This window comes from Ambystoma mexicanum, chromosome 9 (genome assembly GCF_040938575.1).
Source record: "Ambystoma mexicanum isolate Mex_15411 chromosome 9, UKY_AmexF1_1, whole genome shotgun sequence".
NCBI classification, from domain to species: Eukaryota; Metazoa; Chordata; class Amphibia; order Caudata; family Ambystomatidae; genus Ambystoma; species Ambystoma mexicanum.
The window spans coordinates 873612490-873634925 of NC_090931.1; the positions used below are offsets into that span (position 1 = coordinate 873612490).

The 22436-nt window shown below is 46.1% G+C and overlaps 1 protein-coding gene across 3 annotated transcripts in view; it reads right to left on the bottom strand.

Moving 5' to 3' along the window:
* MLPH (melanophilin) overlaps window positions 1-22436 on the bottom strand; it is a 532938-nt gene that overhangs the window by 388316 nt on the left and 122186 nt on the right. For all 3 annotated transcript variants that reach the window (XM_069615982.1, XM_069615981.1, XM_069615980.1), the window contains exon 3: window positions 6251-6472. In XM_069615982.1, the coding sequence (XP_069472083.1) occupies window positions 6251-6472 (222 nt within the window). The remainder of the gene's footprint in view (window positions 1-6250; window positions 6473-22436) is intronic.

The window sequence follows — 22436 nt, forward strand, 5'->3', positions numbered from 1 at the left end:
TGGGGTGATAGAGATGGGGCAGTAGTTAGCCGGACAAGACGGGTCTGCAGAACGTTTTTTTCAGGATGCGGCGCAGAAGAAAGTGCTTGAGGGAGGAGGAGAAAGTCCCAGTAGCAAAAGAGCGATTGCAGAAATCAGCAAGTGCAGGGGCAAGAGAGCCAACATTGTCCTTAATAGTTCTGGAAGAACAGGGGGAGACCTGTTTGGAAGAAACATTCATAGAGCGGACAACTCTAGTGACAACCTCAGATGTGATAGGGGAGAAGGAGGAGTGAAAGGATGAGCGGGGATGTGACTCCATAGGTGGCAGGGGGAGGGGTAATGTGAGGGGGAAAGGGAAGCGAGGTTGCTCAGGATGCAAGCCTGCCCTTCTGTTCACATTACCTAACATTGGACAAGGAGCTTTATAATTTGCCTGTGTTTCCAATCTGTTTGGATCCCTTCTGGTGTACTAGAGGTGTGGGCCTGATTGAGGGTTTAGAAAACTATATTCATCCCTGGACCACTGGTGGCCAGAAGTTGATTTGTTACAGTCCTCTTTCCTCGCTTTGCCTGTCGTTATGTTCTATGGGCATAGGGAAGTGTTGTGTCTCTTCAGTTTGAGCTGCATACAGATGGATTTTCCAACAGCAGCTTGGTCCCCCATGAAGGATTCAGAGCAGTACACTGCATCAATTTGGTTTCTACTGCTGGGACTATTAAACTAAGAGCTTAATGGAAATGTGAAACTGGGTGTTAACTGGAAATGCTCAACTGTGAGCATACTGGGTGTGGTGTATACATTGTGACTCCGGTCACTTGAGCGAGCAGAGACCAGCGCCGCGTGACAGGGGAGGAATAAAGACGGCGGTGCCCCAGAAGGACACAGCCGAGTAAGCATCCAAACAACTCCGACGTGTTTTGTGCAATCTCCGTGTCTGGTGTGAATGGAACGTGCGTGAATGCGATCCGACCACCTATTGTGCACCGGAGGTCGGATAAACAAAATATCACACTGGGGATGCCAAGCATACTGGGAATTTATAGGAAATGCCAAGTTGAATGGAAATGCCTAATTGAGAGCTTGCTTGCAATGCCGTCCGGTGAGCATACGGAGAAGGTCAAGGTAACTGCCAGTGTCAAATTAGAGGCTTGCTGGGAATGTCGAACAGACATCTATTTGGACTGTCAATCTGAGCACTTGGCTGGAATTTGAAGGGTGTGTCATATTAGCCACCACAGCCATATTTTCAAATATTTGTAATCAGGTCATTGATAGTTTGAGTTTGTTATGGGGCAAACTCTCAGAAACCCCTTTTGTTTGGGGACAGGTGGGAGAAAACTAGGAAAATGTGACGCTCTACATAGCACCTGCCTGGGACAGCCCAGCACAATGTTTGTGGAGAAAAACAAAATTATCCTTCCTTGAATTTATGGAATGATTCTTTTTCAGTTGTCCACAGTGTGCCATCATCTTCCACACAGGCGTCATGTGAGGCTTTACATTTTCCTCATTTACTGGGAATGTCAGCCTTACTAGAAATGACATAATGAACGCTTTCAGGGAATGTCGAACTGGTACCTTACTGGACATGTTAAACTTTCTGGGAGTTTATTCGAAATTTCAAGGTTACTGTGAACGTAATGGACATGTCAAGTTCGCTGATGATGTCAAACTTGGCGCAGTACTAGGAATGTCAGGCTTACTGGGAATGGCAAACTAAGAAATTCTGGGGAATGTAAAAAAGGGAACGTACTATGTATGTGAAGCCGACCGGGGATTTAAATCTGAAACCGTACTGGGAATGCCAAAATAGCAGTTTACTAAAAATGTCAATCTAGAAGTTTTTTTTAGAACGTCAAGCCTACTGTGAATGTGGAACTGGGAGCTTACTGGGAATGTCAAGCCTATTGGGAGCTTACTAAGAATGTTAAGCCTATGTGTAAAGCCAAACTTTAAATTCACTGAGAATGTCAAGAATACTGGGAACACTGGGATACTTCTGGGAATGTCATCTATCCTGGAGATGTCACACTGGGAGCTTTACAGGGCATATACAGCTATGTGGGAATGTTAAACTGTGTGCTTACTGAGAATGTCAAGCTTACTGGAAAGCTTAATGGGAATGTAATTCTTACTCGCAATGCAAAACAGTGACATTGCTGCAAATGTTTAACTGGGAGAGTGTTGGGAATGTGAAACTGAGAGTTTATTGTGGATTTCTAGTGTACTGGGAAAGTCAAACTGGGAACCTACTATGATTTGAGTCAGCTGAAACATGACATAACGTCATAAAATCATGACATGCCATAACATATCATGGCATGTATCATGATACAACATATCATGGCATGACTGACATGACATACTGTGACACGACCTATCATGACGTAACATATTAGGAAATAGCATATTACACTGGCCCTGAAGACATGTTTATACTGACCTACTAAACAACAGATTTAAAACCGATTCGGGGAATGACCTGGGGGCTTGTGGAGCTCAGCTGTGGCTTTTACCACAGCTGGGCATTGTTACTTCAAAGCCCTTGTTAGTGCCAACCTGCAGTATGCAAAAAAGCCAACCCTTTTGTTCGGATTTCCAGGGTCAGACACAAAAAAACCTACCCTTTTTCTCATTTTTGGGGACGAGGATGCGTACCACACAGCAGTTTAAGTGCCACCACCGGGGTAATTTGATGAGAGGGCGTCATCTTAACTGGTAATGATGTGCTAGGTGAGTTTCCTGGAAACTGGCAATGATGCACTAAGCAGAATGTAAACTGGTAATGATGTGCTAGCTAGGTTCAAACACAAAACTACAGACATCACTTATTTGTCAAAATATTTGGCACCATATAGTGGATTGCAACTTTGAAAATACTTGAATTCTATAATGATCAGTTTAGTGCCATCTGTTTCCTCATTCAGTAAGATCCTACGGTGATGAATTGTGGGGGTGGTATGCGGAAGCATTCAGAATTGGCAGTGCAAGTGTATGTGCTGTTAACTGTGTGGCCAGCAGATATGCAGGGGTGTGAGCACAACTTCCCAACATCTGTGACTTTTCCTTTTCAAGTAAAGCTAGTTCAGGTACAGTGAGAATGTCATTAAATATGACTTGTGTCCCTTTGGGGTTAGCCCTTTTGAAGATTGGCCGTTTAGGAAATGCCAGGGCCCCTGGCCGTGGACGGCAGATCATTTGGTGTCCATTCTTTCAGGACTGGACATCAGAAATGGCTGGGCTGGGGATGAAATCCAGAGGCTGGCAAGGGTGAAGGTCACAGAAGCTTGGCTGGGGCAACCACAGAGGCTGATGGTTTCCTCTCTGCCCACTGTAGACGCTGAGAGGGGCCGGAGGGGAAGGAGAGAAGGGAGCTGTAGGAATATTAATGTGCATGGCCACTCTATCACTAGTAGGCAGAGGTCCAAGATGAGAAAAGGTGGGATGTTGGGGCATACATTTATTCTGGTAGTAGACCTTGGGCATTACCTGGGGTTGGACGCGGGGGTGGCATTTATCATAAGGATTGGATGGGAGGATAGCTCTGTGGCAACACGCGGGTCTTGGTAGCAAGATCATGCTGAGCAAACACAGGTTTGAAACCCGGACCCGCGCTTGATAAAACAAAAAAACCAAGAAAAAAAACCCAAGCACGTTATAAATAACCTACCCTTCCACAATGAAATGAGCACTTAGATACCTGCGTATTATGTGCACTGTAAATAAATAATTTAAATAAACACCTAAATAAATAAGATTAAGAAGATTCCGAGACAGAGTAAGGAGGACTAGGTTGAAGCTATGGGGGCGTCGACGACCATCCTTCCCAGGCAGGTGGGGAAAGGGGCCAGGAAGCGCTAATCTATTGTTGAAGCATTGAGCAAAGTGGATAAGTGAATTGGGGGATTTTGCCAAAAGGTTGGGGGCAGGACAGTGCTCATAAAACAATGGCATGTAGTGCCCGCAAAGAAGGTTTGAGTAGCATGGGGTACCTGTATAATTTGTGGGAGAGGAACAATTCACACACACTGGTTTTGTTGGGTACCAGGAGGTTGTTGTTCTTTCTGCTGCCAGATTACGTTATTTATTCAGGGGGAGAGGTACCAGGCAGCTGGATGAGGGTTGTGACGCCAACATAACCATGAGGTCATGAAGAAGACATGGAACTGGAACTGGGAGGGCCGGAGTGGCTTGTGGGATCAAAATGGTGGCTGTTGCTAAGGCAGGGGGGAATACTAATCACATGGGATATTATATATGTAGTTGGGTAAAGTTGGCAATGGGATGGACCACATTGTGACATGTTTGTAAGTGCTGAAACACTTGCTGAATGATATGATATGATGTGGCATTTATAATGCGCCTGTCCACAAGTGTTTCTCTCAGAGACTGGCAGAAGACTGCACTTCCTACTATCTTTATTAGGGCAGGGCACCTGGCAGCTCTTCGGATGTTCAGGCCTAAAAAGCCCATCAGCCCTAGGCAGTGCTTTAAGTGGCCTGCACTCTCGAGCCACGGCTCTTAGTGGGTGTGGCCTGACAGGGGGCTGGTGCTGCAATTAGGTGGCAACACTTACCTCACCTGAATGCTGCCTGTTAGGCCACACCCCACAAGAGCCCTGGCTTGATTGGGCAAAAGGGCAAGGGCACCATTCAGGTCAGGTGTTTCCTTGTCTTTTATTGTGGCACTGACCCCTGCTAGGCACACCTTTAATTGTAGATGCGGGGACCATCGTCCTCTTAATGAAAGGGTGCCTGGCAGGGAGTCGGAGACGCAATAAAAAGTTAGTTTTTTCTTGTAAAGCCTGAAGTTATCGCTTTCACGTGATAGCTTCAGGCTTCGCCAAAAACAAAAGCTTTGCCTTTTGATTGTGTCGCTGATCCCCCCGACAGACACCCCTTTCATTAGCGATGCAGAGAGGTCAGTGACACAAACACAAGGCAAAGCTTTTCTTCTAAAGCCTGAAGCTCTCGCTTACATGCGAGAGCTTCAGACATTACATAATAAATCCTTGCCTACTACCAACCTGGTGGGCTGGGGTTAGCAGGGGACTTCAGGGGCCCCGGCATGGCCTGTCTCAAACACAATTTTCTGATCCTACCGGGGCTCTGCCCTAGCTAGCCCCAGCCCACTTAAGGCCCTGGTCCTAGCCTGTTTAGTCAGTGATGCGGGATCATGGGAGTTGTACATCCGAACATCTGACAGCCACAGGTTACCTATATGGTCTCCTGCTATGTGTGTTACCTACGTTTCTGCCCTGAAGCACCAGATATGCCATTGAGGAGCCAGGATTTAGTGATAGAGCATGAGCTGTTTGGTACCTCAGGGTGTGTTCAGGAAATGTAACCATCACATCTGGGGAGAGCACAAGGTTCCTGTTGAAGGGTACTCTGGCTCAGTGGTGTCAATACGTCATGGCTGCTGTTATCAGGCAGTTTGTGCTGCCTTATAGATACCATGATTTGGTGACAGCATAGCTCTCCTACGCTTGTTATTTGATATATGACTATTTCAATTTAAGCCATTGCTAAGTGCAATGCAAATACCAATTGTGGCGTACCCAGTGCACTATGCGTGCAAAGGTCATCCAGTCCTCTGACTTTTTAATGAAATCTGGGTCTTCTTTTGTCTTTTGAATTTAAAATTCTGGGTTACAAGCCCCAGAATTTAAAGAAAAACACAGGACAGGGATACTCACATGCATGGTCCGGGGTAAACTTTGCAGTTCTGTGTACTGATAATTTATGGTACATCCAGGGTTTACCAATCATTCCTTACTCCAAATGTTGGGTAAGGCACATTGTTATCACAAGTTCAGGAATCATGAGTATGCTGGATTCTAAATGTATGCACATTTTTCCTCATGAATATTAATGAGGGATATCCTTAAAACCCATCAGAATTCCGGCCCTCGGGGCCTGGATTTGGACAACCCTCTGCTAAACCCTTTATGGACACTACACCCCTTCTCTTGTTCCATCCCAGGTGGGCAACATTGAATTCCCCCTTTTACACCAAGGGGAAAAGTAGCTGGCATGCCCAGGTGGTTTCTGCTCTGTTGATAAACGGAAGAGCTCATTATCCACTGTGAGATCATTCCCCCAGCCCCCACATCCCCAAACAAAAGGATATGCAAATAGAAAACTATACTTCTACAGTTCCTGCCAAATCTGGCGTGTATGTTTAAGGGGCAAAGGTCAAAACACTTCCTAGTCTGCCTGAGCACCTTCTGGATCCCGGCCGCTATCTGCTCCTGCTCCCCCTTACCTCGTCACGCGGCAGGCATCGCAGACCCAGCCCTGCTCCTTCTTGTTGTAGCGGCTGCAGTTCTTGCACGCGTAGAAGCGGCAGTCCAGGCACTGCCGCTTGCTGTTCACCAGGAACTTGAAGGGCTGCAGGCAGTGCAGGCAGTGCGTCTCGTTCAAGTGGGACTGGTTCGAGATGAGCTCCCGCTTCGTGCTCTCCTTCTCCACCTTGCCTTTCAGATCGCTGAGGAACAATAAAAAGACGCTCTCTTAGACACTGGTCATCAGCTTCCCTGTTGTACCACATCTCCCTTCTCAAAGTGCAACACATCTAGGAGTGGGGAAACAGCCTTTTTGACAGGTGCTAGATGCTATGACATGGATGGGCTTGCACTGGGTAGTATAGGGGACTTAACAAGCCTGTGGGTCCGCACTGCAGCCATTTTGAGCACAACCTTCGCATCAGCTGGAAAAGAAGGCAAGTCGAATAACACTTTCCTTGCAGGAAAAATGTGGGCCTGCAACAGGAGCTATGGCCATTAACGAATTATTATATTAATTAATCTTTTATAATGCGCTTAATACCATAGACCATCTCTAAGCGGAGGACAGGGATTTGAACCTGTGCTGCTCTGCATTGTATTGCTTCCAAGACAAACGCGCGGCACCTGAGCTTTCCTCACAGCCCAACTAACGATTGGTGCAGAGAAATGATCCACTGCTTTCTGGCCAAGATACACCCACAGTTTTTCTGCTAGACAATTGGTCTTCCATTAGGATTTTTTTCAGTCAATAAACAAATATGGCAGGTTCCATTTCCTAAAATCACATGGCACTGCAATTATTCCTTTATAAATTTAATCAAATAAAATATAAATGGTCAACAACTATTAAAACCTAGGCTTCAGAATTTTTCATGTGCCAAACTAGAATAATAATTTTCAATGCCCATTACATCAGGCTCAAATAAACGGTGCAGGCATTAACCAGTATTACGGATCACGCGTCACAAATAGCGTAAGTTACGGAAGAAAAAGCACGCACAAGCAGCATTCCTCTGCTTCTATGCCACTCGCCAGCAGATTTGTTGAAACTATGAACAGGTGATAGTGAACCTTGGGAGTCTTACCTTCAAATCAGACAATCATCCCTGATGGAAGCTATCCTACTGCAGCTGGGGCCTGAAGAGGGGTTCAGAAGCCTAGCCCATAAAGCCACTCAACGGTCATAGGACCCCATCTTACTTTGATGCATGTGGAATCTGATGCACTGAGAAACCTAATAACTAATGTAATGCAACGGGCTCCTTTATCCCTTGCTAATTGCACCCCCTCCCCTGTTAGCTCGCCGCTCCCTATTTCTCTGCTTGCTTCACTGTGCTCTTCCCCCTATGATTGTAAAGCGCTCAATTGCTTCCTGATTCTAGGTTCCTGATCATTGAATACCATAATGATAATAATAACAATAATAATATTGTGAATTGTGCCGCGTGGCCGCCTCTTGGCACTAGAATGTGTAAGAGGGAGGAAGGATTAAGTTAGTGGTGATCATCAGTCTACACAAACTAAAGGCTGTGCCACTTTAAATGTGAACTTGCCAGCCCAAGTATGCCCTCTTCAAGAGGTGTTCACTTATCATCAATCTGCACTGCTCTCCGCTCTTTGCCGTGGGGCAGGGAATATGCCTGGAGATTAATGAAGTTCCAGGAGGGGCTCCTGTTATGCAGCCTCAATGATAAAACTATAGAAATCCCCCATTACCCTTTGCCTTAGGAAACACCTCCATTATAATCTATGCACCACAGCCACCTATGACCGGTCTTTCCTGTGTTCCGGTAAAGACTGGAGACTGTTCTTTTCTAGCCATTTCTTTTCTTCCTTCTGGCTGATCTAACACGGTTCTAGCTATGCATCTCTAGCGCTTTTATAGCCTTGTAGGTGGTTTCACGTGGGCTCATTACAAGTATGGCGGTGTGGAAAATACTTGGTGGTAACGGAATTACCGTCACTTTTCCAGCACCACCATACTATGAGTATGGCCCCGGAGTGGGGGGATCTACCTCCAGCATTATGAAAAATCAGCTAAATCGGCAGAATTACTGCAGCAGTAATTCTGCCGAAAAAAAGTACCATAGAGTCAAATGGGGATTAACTCTGCCACCGCCACTTGTAATCTGGCAGTAATTCCGACAGACCAAGTAGTGGTAACAGTAATTCAGTAGGGTGGTATTACGGCAGATTTACTACCAGAATACTGCCAAACTCGTAATGAGGCCCAAATTCTTTTGTGCAGGCCAGGGCCTGGCAAAGCGTGCAGGCACTGGAGTCCGGATTCCAGTGTTTGTTCTGAGGTTGGCAAGCAAAGTATCCCGGCATACCTGAGCTTGTTTGCTTTCGGGGCCGGAGATAGGAGGGGCCTGCTCTGAGTGTTTGTCTTGCAGGATGGGCCTCCCAGGTAATTACCTCTCACTGGGCAGGTGCTCAGAGAATCCCAAACGCTAAGAATCCTCCTACACTCCTAAAGTCACCCACGGCATGGCGGCTCACCAGTGGGTCATGATAATCAACTCACGTCATAACTTTCATCTCGCCGGCGCCAGCTGTTTGATACAACTGCTTTCCCACAAGCAGGTGTGGCTGGCAGCCAGGAGCTTGTTTTCCACGTCAGCCTTAAAGCAACTTCTTGGATATTGCTGTACAGTATACACTGGGTTTGCAGACTGGCGAGGGGTTCATTGCTATGAGCAAATTTGCTTTCGGCCTCGATCAGGAGCTCTTCATAATATATCAGCATTTTTCATAAAGCTTCATGTTGGATTCCTCAGACTTCTAAGCACTGTACTAATAGTGGCTATTATTTAATGGTGCTCAATTTATCGACGTCAGAAAGATGCCGGGCTGTGCCAGCTGTGCCAGGGGTTCGTATGTCGAAGGAGAGCACTCAAAGCACTCAGCACTCCACTCCACTCAGCACTCTTGTGATGCAAGGTTTGGCTGCTTGTAGAGGGCATATACCACCCTCAAAGTGCTGAGAGGCAAGAGGGGAAAGCAGGGGCATAAGAGGAGCAGGGAGGTAGTAAGGAGAAGGGAGGGAAGTAGGCAACATGGCTAAGTTGATCGCTTATAGAGCTCTTATGTGAGGACGTTTAAGTGCACTGAAAACACTGGAAGGACACTTCCTAGTGCTAGGCCTGAGCCAACTCATACATTCCAGGGACACTTTCCTATGAAGGCCAGCATTTACTTTGACTAAAGGTAAGAGAAAGAGATTTAACATGTTAAATTAAGGTCTTGTGGACCATCCTGAACTACAGATGGTCCACCAGGCCCCAGAAGGAGCAGGGCAGAGAGTGCGAGAGCACAGCAGCCTTTATTGAGAATGCACAGTTGGCTCTTACCCACATCCTGGTTTTTGGTATCAGGGGAGAGAAGGGAGGAGTCATATTGCAAGCTCTGAGCAGGAGCGTTATGTATGAACTTGGGTCCCAAACAGTACCGAGCACTCTGGCCCATTGAGAGAGCCTGAAATGTCACTGTATTCTCTAAAGGCAGACAATGGAGAGACTGGAACACCAGGCATCTGTGCTCGAACCAGCTTCCTTTGGATAGTAGCCGAATGCTGCTGCATTTTGTAGTCACCGCAGTTGACTAATCAGATAATTTGGAAGAGCAAGATAGATATCATTGGAGTACTCTAAATGGTAATAAAGATATAGTTATCTGGCCTCTGTTTGGATAACTAAGAAAAGGATACATGCATTTCGGTGTTTTTTTAACATAAAGAAACCTTTCTGTGCATATATATATATACATACATACATAAAAAAGCCATTTGAACCGAGTCACACATGAACCAGCGACAACCAGTAACCATCACTGGAAGTTGACTTCCAGTTCAGAACCACATGGGCAAAGCATTTGGGCTATGCAAATTAGGCCAAATGCAAGCCTTTAGCTCCAGACAATTATCTTTGTCTTACAGGCCAGTCCTAGTTTATGCATCGCCTCCTTGACCTAAGACAGGCAGTGCTCAAGGCTGCAGACAGTTGCATACCGCTTTCACCCTTATTAAAGGTCAGCAGTGCAGTATCTGACAGCCTAGTGGTTGAAGTATTGCAGCATGAGTAGCAAACACCAGAACATTTATGGTTGGTTTAAAAAGGATGTATATGAACAAACTGGTCATTGAGCATGGCCACACCAGTATGTACTGTGACTACTACTACTGCTATAGCCACACTCTAGAAGTCCTGTTCTGCCTCTAGCCAGGGGTCACATTGTTCAAACTACATTACTATTAGACCCAAGGAAAGTGAAGTATTCTCACCATAGCCATTGGCCAGATTGTTGGGAATGTTAAACCCAAAGGAAATGTACTTTTGTAACCATGCATGCCCTAAACAATTTGGCTATAGCCACAGTGACAAGTCAGTGAAACTTACTAGTTTCATTACATAAGTACTGAACCCATATTAATTATTGTTGTAGCATATAACATAATATCACAATTTTCAATGGATATTATCTGCGGGTGCTTCTTGCTCTCCGTGTTGGCCGCCGGCAGGAAAAATGACTGCGTGCACGGTGACAACCCTACAACCATCTTTGCACATAATAATGCATACATTGTTCCCTTTCCTTTCTGCCACACCTTCCGCAGACACTCTTTCATCCTCTGACTACCATAAATGTATTTTTCAGAACTTTTTTATACCGCGATGTCCACGGGCTAAAACGCAGTTTGCTAAGCCAACGTGGCGTCCATTTCAAAACACAGAGAGAGAGGGAGAGAGCGTGTTATGGGATCTGCTGGGGCTATATGACAGTCAGTTGGTAACAGTGAGTCTGATAGCGATATGCAGGGGTCAGTTATGAGCTGTTTTTGGATCTGTTGAGGGTATCTGACAGTGCGCTGGGGGGGTCATATGCTTCTCTTGGGGCTATGTGGGGTCCAGTTGGTGGCTGTATGAGGTTTTGTAGTAGGCTCTGTGAGGCTATAAAGTTGTTTCATGCACATTGCCAACAGGATAACTGCCTGGTTCAGCCCTCAAGAGGAGTCCCTGAAGTACCAGGTGAGAGGCGAGGGTGGGGGAAATATTCTTGGTGACTGAATAAAAAGAATTAGGAGTCAGGGAATGAGGAGGGAAAAAGTAATGTGCATTGGGAAAAAACAAGGGCTATGCTTCAGCACCCACAAGCGGGAGACAGAAAACACATGAGCATGAGGGGCTGCCCCCTTAGCTAAACAAGCCTCTTGACCCCCTTCCCCCACCCCAAAGAAAGGAAAGGAAGATAGGCAAGGAGCAGGAAGGGGACAGGAGGAAAAGGACACTGGAGTGAGGAGAGATAACTTCTGGCCAGGAAGCTTAAAAAGCCCTGCCACCACAAGGAAAGCCTCTTTCACGCAGCACCCGTGCATCCACACCACAGCTAACTGATGTAGCAAGAAGAAGGTAGGAAGCTCTCTGAATCAATAGGACAACAAATGCAACGCGAACACAAAATGTTTCCTGTCGCAGCAGTGACTTCAGCCACAGAGGCCGAGGGAGTTACAGCAAGAGCTTGCACCAATCGGGGCAGTCTGACTCCTCAGCACATGGAGCGCTGCGAGGGCTACTTTCTGTTGGAGTATGGGAGCAAATTAATGGTTGGATAAAATGTGAAGATGTGCTCTGTGTATGTGCTACCAGACTAAAAACTATGTGAAATGATGGCTTCCCGTGGTACACGAGAGGCAATGTCCAGGGCACACTTTAATCGGAAGAAATTCAATTCAAATACACTTTAGCGTTTTTCAGTATTAATTTAAAGGAAAGATTTCTTAAATTAAACAAAATTATTTTTAGAACAAACTGTTCTATCTGCTTTTTAGTAAACACAATCAATAAAACATTAACATTGTAATTGTCAATCATTACATTGTATGTAACATTCCTTCTTTTTGAAACAATATATGACAAATTTTGTTAAGTGTTCAACAATTTGAAAGAAAAAAGAATTTTACAAATAACTTAGAGTTTTATCTTGCACTTAAATGACTCCAGGTTTATGTGATATCTTGATAGGATTTTTAACTCAATGTCCTGTTCAAGTTGATTCTTCCTTACAGACACAACTCCTACGTTACATTACGCGTTTCGGGCTTTCCTAAGCCCTTCTTCAGATGTAGATAACAGATATGTTCAATGATTCATCTAAAGGTAATAGAAAATATGTTCCTGTTACTTTTTCTAATTATTTCTCTGTCAAACATTCTTAATTTGCAATTTTTTCAGCGTCAGATAATCACCAACCTTTTGATGTGTGTCTAATCAGTGACACAATGTCTTGGGAGATTCCGTCTAATATGTTTTGTTTGTTTGCACTTTTTCTGTTACAACTCGTGTCCATTCTGTAAATTAATGGTTGCCAGTCGGGCCAACTTCCTGAGGTGCGCTCTTGATTCTCAATAACTTTGCCTTATACCAGCAAAGGAGTCACTTGGAGGTAATTAAGTGCCAGGAATGATGTGACCCCGGACTCCTATCAGTAATTAAACCCAGAAATGACTTGTGTCCCCGGGAAGTAAAACAATTGTTTAACAGGGGCTTGGTTCACATACGGTTCGGACAGTTCTAGGTTTACTTATAAAATACCCCTTGTAGAATATAAACAGTAGCCTTTTTAAAACTATGGATGTCTGCTCTGCCTTATTTAGTATGTGGGTCTATGTGTGTTTCATTGAATGTTTCATTGTTTCATTTTAATTGGTTCTGAATTCAGTGTTGCAGAAAAAAGTGCCCCCTGCCGCTGCCACCCATTATCCCCAAAGCCGACCCCTAAAAATCCTATACCCATTCCCAAACGTACTATCTGTACCTTTTTGTAAAATGATATATTGTAGATGAATTTCGTATTACCCCCCCTGTAAAATGTGTGTGGTAAAAATTTAGCAATGAAACCACTAGGGAACTTGGTGTGTATGGCTTCACAAATATGGCTGCGGTAGGGGCTTGTCCACTGAGGATACACTCCAGCCCCTACAGTGGGTGACAGAGGAGCACCAGGCGAACAGGCCTTGGGCTGCCCCTCTTGCCACGAAGCGACACCTTGATGTTAACTCCCTGCCCCCTTGGTTCTCTGCTTCCCTCACCGTGTTCTTCCCCTTATGATTGTAAAATACTCGCAATACCCTAATAATGCATCTCCACTTTAGCCTGTGGAAAAGGAAACAGAGGAGTGCAGGAAGAGCCCAGAAGAAAGAAAGGGCAAGGGACCTTGGGAGGAGGAGAGAGGACTTTCAGCAAGGAATATTAAAAATGTCTTGCAGCCTCTTTTTGCAGCAGGTCGGAAGCACCCTCCCACCCACAAAAGGAATAACCCATTTATCAAGAAGGATGGAGGAGTCTGCATGACATGGTTTAGTAACAAATGTGATATCAATACAAGCTTTTTCTTTTTTGATAGAGTCACGGATTGATCCTAGCTTCGGAGGAAAGAGTGCTGTGGTAGCAGGGAAACCCAACACTTACCTGCTGGGCATGGAGGCCGAAGGAGGTTCAGTGTGCATGCAGCTTGTTATGCATTATGTGAAAAAAAAACAAGCAGTCCTGTAGAATAGTCATATTTCTTTTCTTGTCAAACAAGCAGAAAGCTTTCCAAATTGTGCTTAGCATACCATTTCTTCACAATTTAGTCCAGGGTTGTCCAACTCTGGGTCTCGAGGACTGGATTCCTGACAGGTTTTCAAGATGTCCCTCATTAATATTCATGAGGAAAAATGTGCATACATTTAGAATCATTGTATGCAACTTTATCTCATGAATATTGATGAGGGGTATCTTGGAAACCCGGTATGGATCCGGCCCTCGAGGCCAGGAGTTGGACAACCCTGATTTTAGGCAATCTGTAATTGAGGCTGTGGTTGGGATTTGTCTTTAAAATGCATATAGCCAAACAACAACCAAACATTTGCTCTCTTCATCTAGATGTGGAACCTTTATTAGAGGGCTACTGGAGAGTAACTTTTCTTCAGGACTCATGTGTGTTAAATTGCTCAGCAGCCCCAATCTGACAAGGGGGCTGATGAGCTGAGCTCCATACTGGGAGATGGGGTGGGGACAGAGGGGTTGTGGTTCCTGAGCAGAGCATTCTCGTGCATTCGTCTGCATCACTGTATCACGCTTTACTTTCTCTGTGGCTGTTTAAAAGGTACCTACACTTATTAGATCTTTACAACCAAATTGTACACTTTCCTCGCCATGAACCCGGCTACTTCACTATCTGTAAGCACTTAAGGGGGACAGTGTAACATGGCAGTGAGGCAGACATTGACCGCTGCTGCATTAGCATGAGCTGAGATCTCGGGGAGGAACAATGCTGTATTCTGATCAAGATAGCTTCTCACATTTGGGAGTGTCAGGTTTGCAAGGTATGGTGGAATTTGTCAACAGCTCTATAGTAGCCTCTTACGTTGTGGCCATCCACATCGTTATGTGGAGGTGGGGCTAGGGAAGGGCAGGTTGTGGGAAGTGACGTTAAGGCAGGAAACCTCGGGAGGTGAATCAGAATGAAGTTGGAGTTGAAGCCAGGTGAACCTGTGTGGGTTTCTGTTCCTTTGTGCGCGTTGCAGACTTATTATCGGGGGCCCATATCCTCGTCAGCGAGACCCAGCACGACTCTTACATTGGCAACGAAGAGGGCCTGAGCCCAATGCGTTGGCAGGCCTGCAGGTGACACAGCTCATCACCCGGTGCTCGTTGCAGGCACGGGTGGCATTTGTTTTTGGCCCTGGGCGGCGGCAGCAAGCGTGTACACAACAATGTTCTCGCCCGGGCTGCAGCAGTGATTCATAGTGCACTCGCGCAGTGGAAGGTGTATTCCCACCACAACTCGGAAGGCGGCAGTGAGCAGGGAATAGCTACATTCAATTTGCCCCCCAGGAGGTGGCAGTGAGCTACGGCGCTGTGTTTGAAGCCGTGAGTCACCCGAGGACAACGGGTACGCACTGGACATATAGGGCCAATAACAGCTGTGCTGTTCCACATGGGACCCCCAGCACATACACAGCCAACAAATGGGCCAGCAGGTCGGAAGGCCTTTCAGGGCTGCTATTGCAATTGACCATGACAAAGTCAAGTGTCCAAGCTTGCAGAGGTGAGGAGTCGGACTCCACTCTGCCCAAGGGAATTGCATTCAAGACTTTTATTAATAACAACCTGAAGGACACCCACTGCACCCTGGGTATACATTAAAAAGAACAGGGAATACAGGATCACACCGCTGCCACAATGTCGTATGATGACATACCAGCCATGGTGCGACCCCGCCCGTCTGAGGTGTTCAAGTTGCACAAGGGGATGTCACTCCTTGGCAACTGCCCACAGCATTTGAGCTCACAGATACCAGCAACCTCAGCCCACACTGGATCCGCTAGGCCAAAGACTTTAAATTTTATGTGGGAGCAATGGGCCCCATAGCCGATGAGCGCAAGAAGAACCTATTGACCCTGGCAGTAGGGGCTGCATTGCGAGACATCCTATACAAGCTGGTTGATGAGGAAAAGGCAACTTTCCAAGAGATCCAAGAAGCCTTCGCCACATACTTTGCCCCCCAAACCAATGTAGTCTATGAGAGGCACATTTTCCATACCACCATGCAGGAGAGAGGTGAAACTCTGGACACTTTTGTAAAGCGCCTCTCTATCCTTATCAAACACTGCCTATTTCACTGTTACTCAAACGAAGAAGCGTGGTGCTCTGAAGTTATAGTGGTGTGAAGAAGAAATTGCTCCTGAAACAACAGACTTTAGTGGAGATCTTGGCCATGGCATGGACTGACCTTGCCATATCTCAGCAAGATGCCCACTTAGGTAGAGTGAACATGTCCTCATCGCTGAGAGACCAGTGAGACCGTCAAGAGATTGTCACCGGCAACTCCAGACAACACCAAGAGCACCAACAAAACATGTTTCTGGTATGGGTACGAGGTCCCTCATGAGGGCACATGACCTGCCTTGGGTCCAAAGTGAGCTGCCTATGGAGGCGATGACCACGTCTAGGCTGTATGTAGAAACGCCCGTACACCGGCTCCACAATGGTCCTCCCTGAAGAACATCTGGCAGCACTCCAAGTGCCATCCCGCGGATAGCAAGTCTGAGCGTGTGTACCGGAAATATCACCTGGCTGAAGGAGAGGATGACAGGCAGCAGTCCCGACGGTCCTACAGATCCCCAGACAGAAGGGGGACCTACAGAATGAGACAGAATGTGGGATATGTGGAAGTAAGATCCCACTCAGGGAGTGAATCCTCCTCCTCCCCAGATGATCAGGGAAGTTGGGCTATGTGTGGGCCTTGGGCAATAGGATCACCAAGGAACACATCCCCATGTTGACGCTTCAAGTAAATGACACCCCGACTGAATTCCTGATTGACACTGGCACGACAGTGAATGTCATGAGTGAGGATGCATACAACCGGCTCCCACAACCACCGAAGTTGAGGCCTTCTGCAGTGGACATATACCCATACAGCTCCAACACACCACTGCAGAGCAAAGGGATGTTCACAAATCCCACACAGCCCACATCCAGTTACACATGCTCTCCACCGAAGCCAACAGCGAGTGTATCCTAAGTTTCTGAACTGCCATCGACATGGGTCTAGTCCACATTCTATACAATATAATGGCCCACACATATTTGACCCCGGACGGGGATGTTGTGAAGGCATTCCCCAAGCTCTTTAAAGGCCTTGGCAAGCAACGGAACTGCAAGGTGCGTCTCCACATTGATAAAACAGTTAAACCCATTGCTCAGCACTATCTGAGGATCCCTATAAACATTCAGAAGCAGGTGGAAGAAGAAATCAGGCATCTGCCAGACCTTAATATCATCGAACCACTAGTCGCGCCCACCCCGTGAGTCTCATCAATTGTACCCTTCCTGAAGAAATCCACCAAAGGGTCCATTTTGCCTATGTGTGGACATGCACAGAGAAAATGTAGTCATGCAGCCAGACCGTCACACGGCCCCCAGAATTACAGACATGATATACCTCCTCAATGGGGTGACAGTATTCTCTAAGCTGGACCTCAACAAGGGCTACCACCAATTGGAACTTGCCCCAGAGTGATGGTACATCACCACCATTGTGACACATGTGGGGCTATATCACTGCAAAAGACTAAACTTCTGGATCTCCGCAGCAGAAATTTTACAGGAGGAGATCCACCAGGTCATCAAACATATCTCAAACTGCTTTAATTATAGCAATGACATTTTGGTATTTGGCAAAAACCCCAGGAACATGACACGTTACAGCGGGTGAGTATGGTACTGGAAGCTGCCCTCAACACGGATAAATGCGAGTTCAGAAAATGAACACTGAAATTCTTTGGACACATATTTTTGGATCAAGGTATGCGCCCCGACCCAGACAAAGTTGAAGCTATGCCACGGTGAGTGCTCCAATCCGTGAGTTTACCAGAGACAACCAGGAATTTGTCTGGTCCACTGACTGCGAATCCAGTTTCGAGACCATTCAGGCAAAAATTGCATCCGCCACTGATATGGCATATTTCAGTTTGTCCAAGGAAAAAGAGGTGACGGTCGATGCCAGCCGGTGGGAATTGACGCAGTGTTGGCCCAATATGACCCCAAGACCACGCACATCAAAAGGGTTGTGTCCTATGCCAGCTGCAGCTTCACAACCCCGGAACAAAAGTACTCACAGGCTGAGAAGATGAGCCTGCGGTCGTCTGGGCCTTTAACCATTTTCATCTTTTTCTTTTCAGGAAGACCTTCATGGTCGCCACACACCATCAAGCCTTTCTTATTATTTATGCAAACCCAAAAGCACGAATGCCACCACACATTGTAAAATGGGGTCTTTGACTCCAGGACTATAAGTTCACAATCTGCCACAGGCCGGGGAAGGACAAAAATCCAGCTGACTACCTCTCATGCCATCCGGAAGAGACTCGATAACCAGAACACTTCATTGCAGACGCCTACTTGCACTATGTCACCCACCAGATGAAGCTGTTCTCTGTGGCGTTGAAAATGCTCCAACTAGAATCTGCAGCTGATGCCATTGGCCACGGGAGAATGAAGCATGCAAAAGACATGGCCAAACACCTGGACACCGTGTCTCAAGATAACGTCAAAAACATGACACTGGTGCAAAATGAGCTCACAGTCACTGAAGACCACATTGTCATGAAGGGGTGCAAGATTGCTCTGCCCAAGTCACTACGCCTGCAGGTTGTGATCTGGCACAAGAGGGGCAATGGGGGGGTGGTGTCCACCAAGAAACTGCTCCGACAAAAGATATGGTTCCCAGGCCTAGACAAGCAGGTTGAAGACACCCTGAAGCACTGTGCAATCTGCTGTGTAGTAACACCACCTCCATGGCCAAATCCTCTTCAGATGTCCCTACTTCCGGAAGGAGTCTGGGAAGAGCTGGCGGTTGACTTCTGTGGCCCACTCCGAGATTCCCAGAGGCGCAGAGAGTGGCATCCACAGCAGCGGCCATACCAGCTCTGGAACGCATCCTGACTGCGCATGGTATTCTGAGAGTCATTAAGTTGGACAATGGTCCGCTGTTTACCAGCCTGGACTTTGCCAATTTTGCACAATACATGGGGTTAAAGCACTGAAAGATCACACCCTTTAAGCGCCAGGCTAACAGCATGTTTGACCGCTTCATGGAAGGCCTCAAGAGAGCATTGCCAAAAGCCTTTTGGACAGACTCTATGCCAACTATTGAGAGATTACCAGCACATACTCCACAGCACCACAGGCCAGTGCCCAGCAGATCTGATGTTTGGACGAAGATTGAGGATACTGCTACCTCAAGGTCCCCTTGCAGATGGGTCCACACCCTCTGACCAAGAGATACACGAGAAGGACTTGAGAGAGAAAATGAAGATGAAAGTGGCAGCCGATGTGAGAAGGGGTGCTTGAGAAAGCACAGTTAAAGTAGGACGGAGAGTGGTGGTACACAAGACACAGCAACAGAAAGAAGACTCTCGGTTTGTGCCAAGACCCCTCACGGTCATGCGAGTGAAGGGCACCATGATCACAGCAGAGGACAAGGATGGATGCAATATCACTTAGAATATATTTTGGAATACAGAGGCATCATGGAAGAGTGTGATGAGTCCGCTGGTGTCTGGTCCCAGGGAGAGTAGGATGGTTCTTACATGGGAGACAGGGATGCGTCTGATGAAGAATGGAGTGGCAGGGAGATCAGCCCCCCAAGATGCAGTCCAGGCCCACCACGAGAACGACAGCGGGTCAGGACCAAACCTGTAAAACCTATCAAAGAAATGGGTTAATATGTTGACTGTTTGTTTAAGAAGGGGGAAGGTGTTATGTTGTGGCCATCTACATCGTTATAAGGAGGCGGGCCTATTGTTTGGGGATGCTTGTGGTCTCGTGCAGAAGGGATGTGACCTAGCAGTTCAGGCTGGACTTCCCCTTTCGGGGTGGGGCCAAGCCTTATTTGCATATGGTCTTTCCCCTTCTGTAATGGCTTGGCAAGCGAAGAACGATGGTCTGGAGGGTTGCCCCGAGCAATGCCAGTGGTTAAGATTCAGTCTAAACCTTCCAGTCACCACCTCTTTGTTTTTGCTTTGTCACCCCCAGTGGGATGGGTATGCCCAGACGTGGGTCCCGTGCCTGCTGGGCCTAGAGACCAAGCTACTCCTCACTGATGAGCCCCAACAAGGATGAAACATGTTTGGGGATGCTTGTGGTCTCGTGCAGAAGGGATGTGACCTAGCAGTTCGGGCTGGACTTCCCCTTTTGGGGTGGGGCCAAGCCTTATTTGCATATGGTCTTTCCCCTTCTGTAATGGCTTGGCAGGCGAAGAACGATGGTCTGGAGGGTTGCCCCGAGCAATGCCAGTGGTTAAGATTCAGTCTAAACCTTCCAGTCATCACCTCTTTGTTTTTGCTTTGTCACTCCCAGTGGGACGGGTATGCCCAGACGTGGGTCCCGTGCGTGCTGGGCCTAGAGACCCAAGCTACTCCTCACTGATGAGCCCCAACAAGGGTGAAACATGTTTGGGGATGCTTGTGGTCTCGTGCAGAAGGGATGTGACCTAGCAGTTCGGGCTGGACTTCCCCTTTCGGGTTGGGGCCAAGCCTTATTTGCATATGGTCTTTCCCCTTCTGTAATGGCTTGGCAGGCGAAGAACGATGGTCTGGAGGGTTGCCCCGAGCAATGCCAGTGGTTAAGATTCAGTCTAAACCTTCCAGTCATCACCTCTTTTTTTTTGGGCCTAGGGAGGGGGCAGGTTGCGGTGCGGTGCACACTTATTATCTGGGGCCCATATCCTCGTCAGCATGACCCAGCATGACTCTTAGATAGCCCTGCCTACATTTTTGTTTGCCAATTGTTTTCGCTTTTCACACAGTCTTTTCTTGTCCAGGCCATTCCTGGCCTCCAAGCCTGGAAGCCCTGGATTTACCGTTCTGGAGTTTGCCCTGTGGAAAAAATGTAAAGTTAATACTGGGTCATGAAGCTACCAGGGTTGAATAGGGCAGCTGGAGCACATCACGAGCCCATCACACAGCCAGACACTTGTTGTTATTCTTTGAAAATATAACCCTTAGACAGTACATTTGATTCTGAACATGTTAAATTATACCTTTCCTCCTGCAACCTTGATCTATGGTTCTCCATAATGAATCCACGTGCACCTCAGCTCTCACAAAACATTGTTATTCCTTCTCCATCACTCAAGCCTCTGCCTCTGGCAGTTGCACCCTCTGTTCTATTCTCTTATCTCATGCCCTTTGTGGCTGCCACGCTAGATATTGGGTGCAACGCTAGATATATTTGCATCTACCATGATCACAACTTCTCAAATCAATCAATACTACGGTCCTACAGTTATTGGCAGTTGTATCACTACTCTACCAAACACTATTTCTTCCACTGGATTTGCAGGTCCTGCTACTACTATTATTGATCATCTAGTGTCACTACTCAGTTTACACTGGGAAGTACCAGTGGTGAAGGAACATCAGTACTAATACTAGTTCAACTACTAGGTCTACTTCCATAACTATAACTGTTGCTACTGGCATCATTTTATTTGGTACTTCTACTACTGCAAGCAACATTAGTGCTATCTCTAGTGCTCACACTATGTAGCTGTTAATGTTACTTTCAGAAACGTGTATTCCAGATTCCACTAAGAAATATTAAATGACACTAGATCAAACTGTAAGGCAATTTCGAGATGAAATAAAACTCAAAAAGTCCAAAAAAGTCATTAGAAATAGAAGAGACTAAATGGTAGGAAAGGTGTATTGAGCTCGGGTCCAAAAAGTAGCAAAAGTGATGACGAATGTCACACTAATCAAACCCAAGGCACAAGAATCCAAAACCTTTTTAAATCAAGTGTTAAATAAAGGGCAACAGAATACAACAAATAAAAAGGGTTACTTTAAAGAAACAAGAAGGCACAATATCAAAATGAGAAGTACATAGAGGAAAGAGCACAGAAAGGATCAGGAACAGCACAGGATTACAGAATTACCGTCAAGTCGTCATACAGATGGAGACAAGCGACACAATATAGTCATGAATGTATACCTCCTTCAACTTTACAATGTGAATCTGAATTTATCAAACAAATGTATGTCGTGTGCACCCAGTAGGTTATGCCTAGCAAATAAGTATGTGGAAGTATTTAAATTTAAAAGAAAATTGAAATTGAAAACATATTTCCATGACAAAACATATTCGGAAAGATCTAGTACTGGTCGGAGCCCAATCACAGATTATAATATGAAAGATATTGAAAATACATACTAGATCACCATTATCCTCAGAAAAAGGAATAGAGCCTAATTGAAAGGATTAGCCAGTAACACCTAGTGCACAGCTGATCATCCACACATATGCATTCTGAAACCTCCATCTTGTTAAGGAATTCAAACAGGCACACATCCAGGTCTCGCCTAGAATGTAGTGCGTACTGAAACCCTTATTTATTTGTGTCTATAAATTCAATATTCAATATTCAATAAACCCATCTCAAAATACCCCCCAGGTCACACTGAACCAAGAATCAGGCTAGTTTGTAAAGGTAAATATTTATTTATTTATTTATTTATTTAATATTCAAATCACAAATACGTTTTATATATATATATAGGACAGCCATCACCTAACGGCGACAATCCAATTCAGAAAATAAGCAAAGCAATTGAAT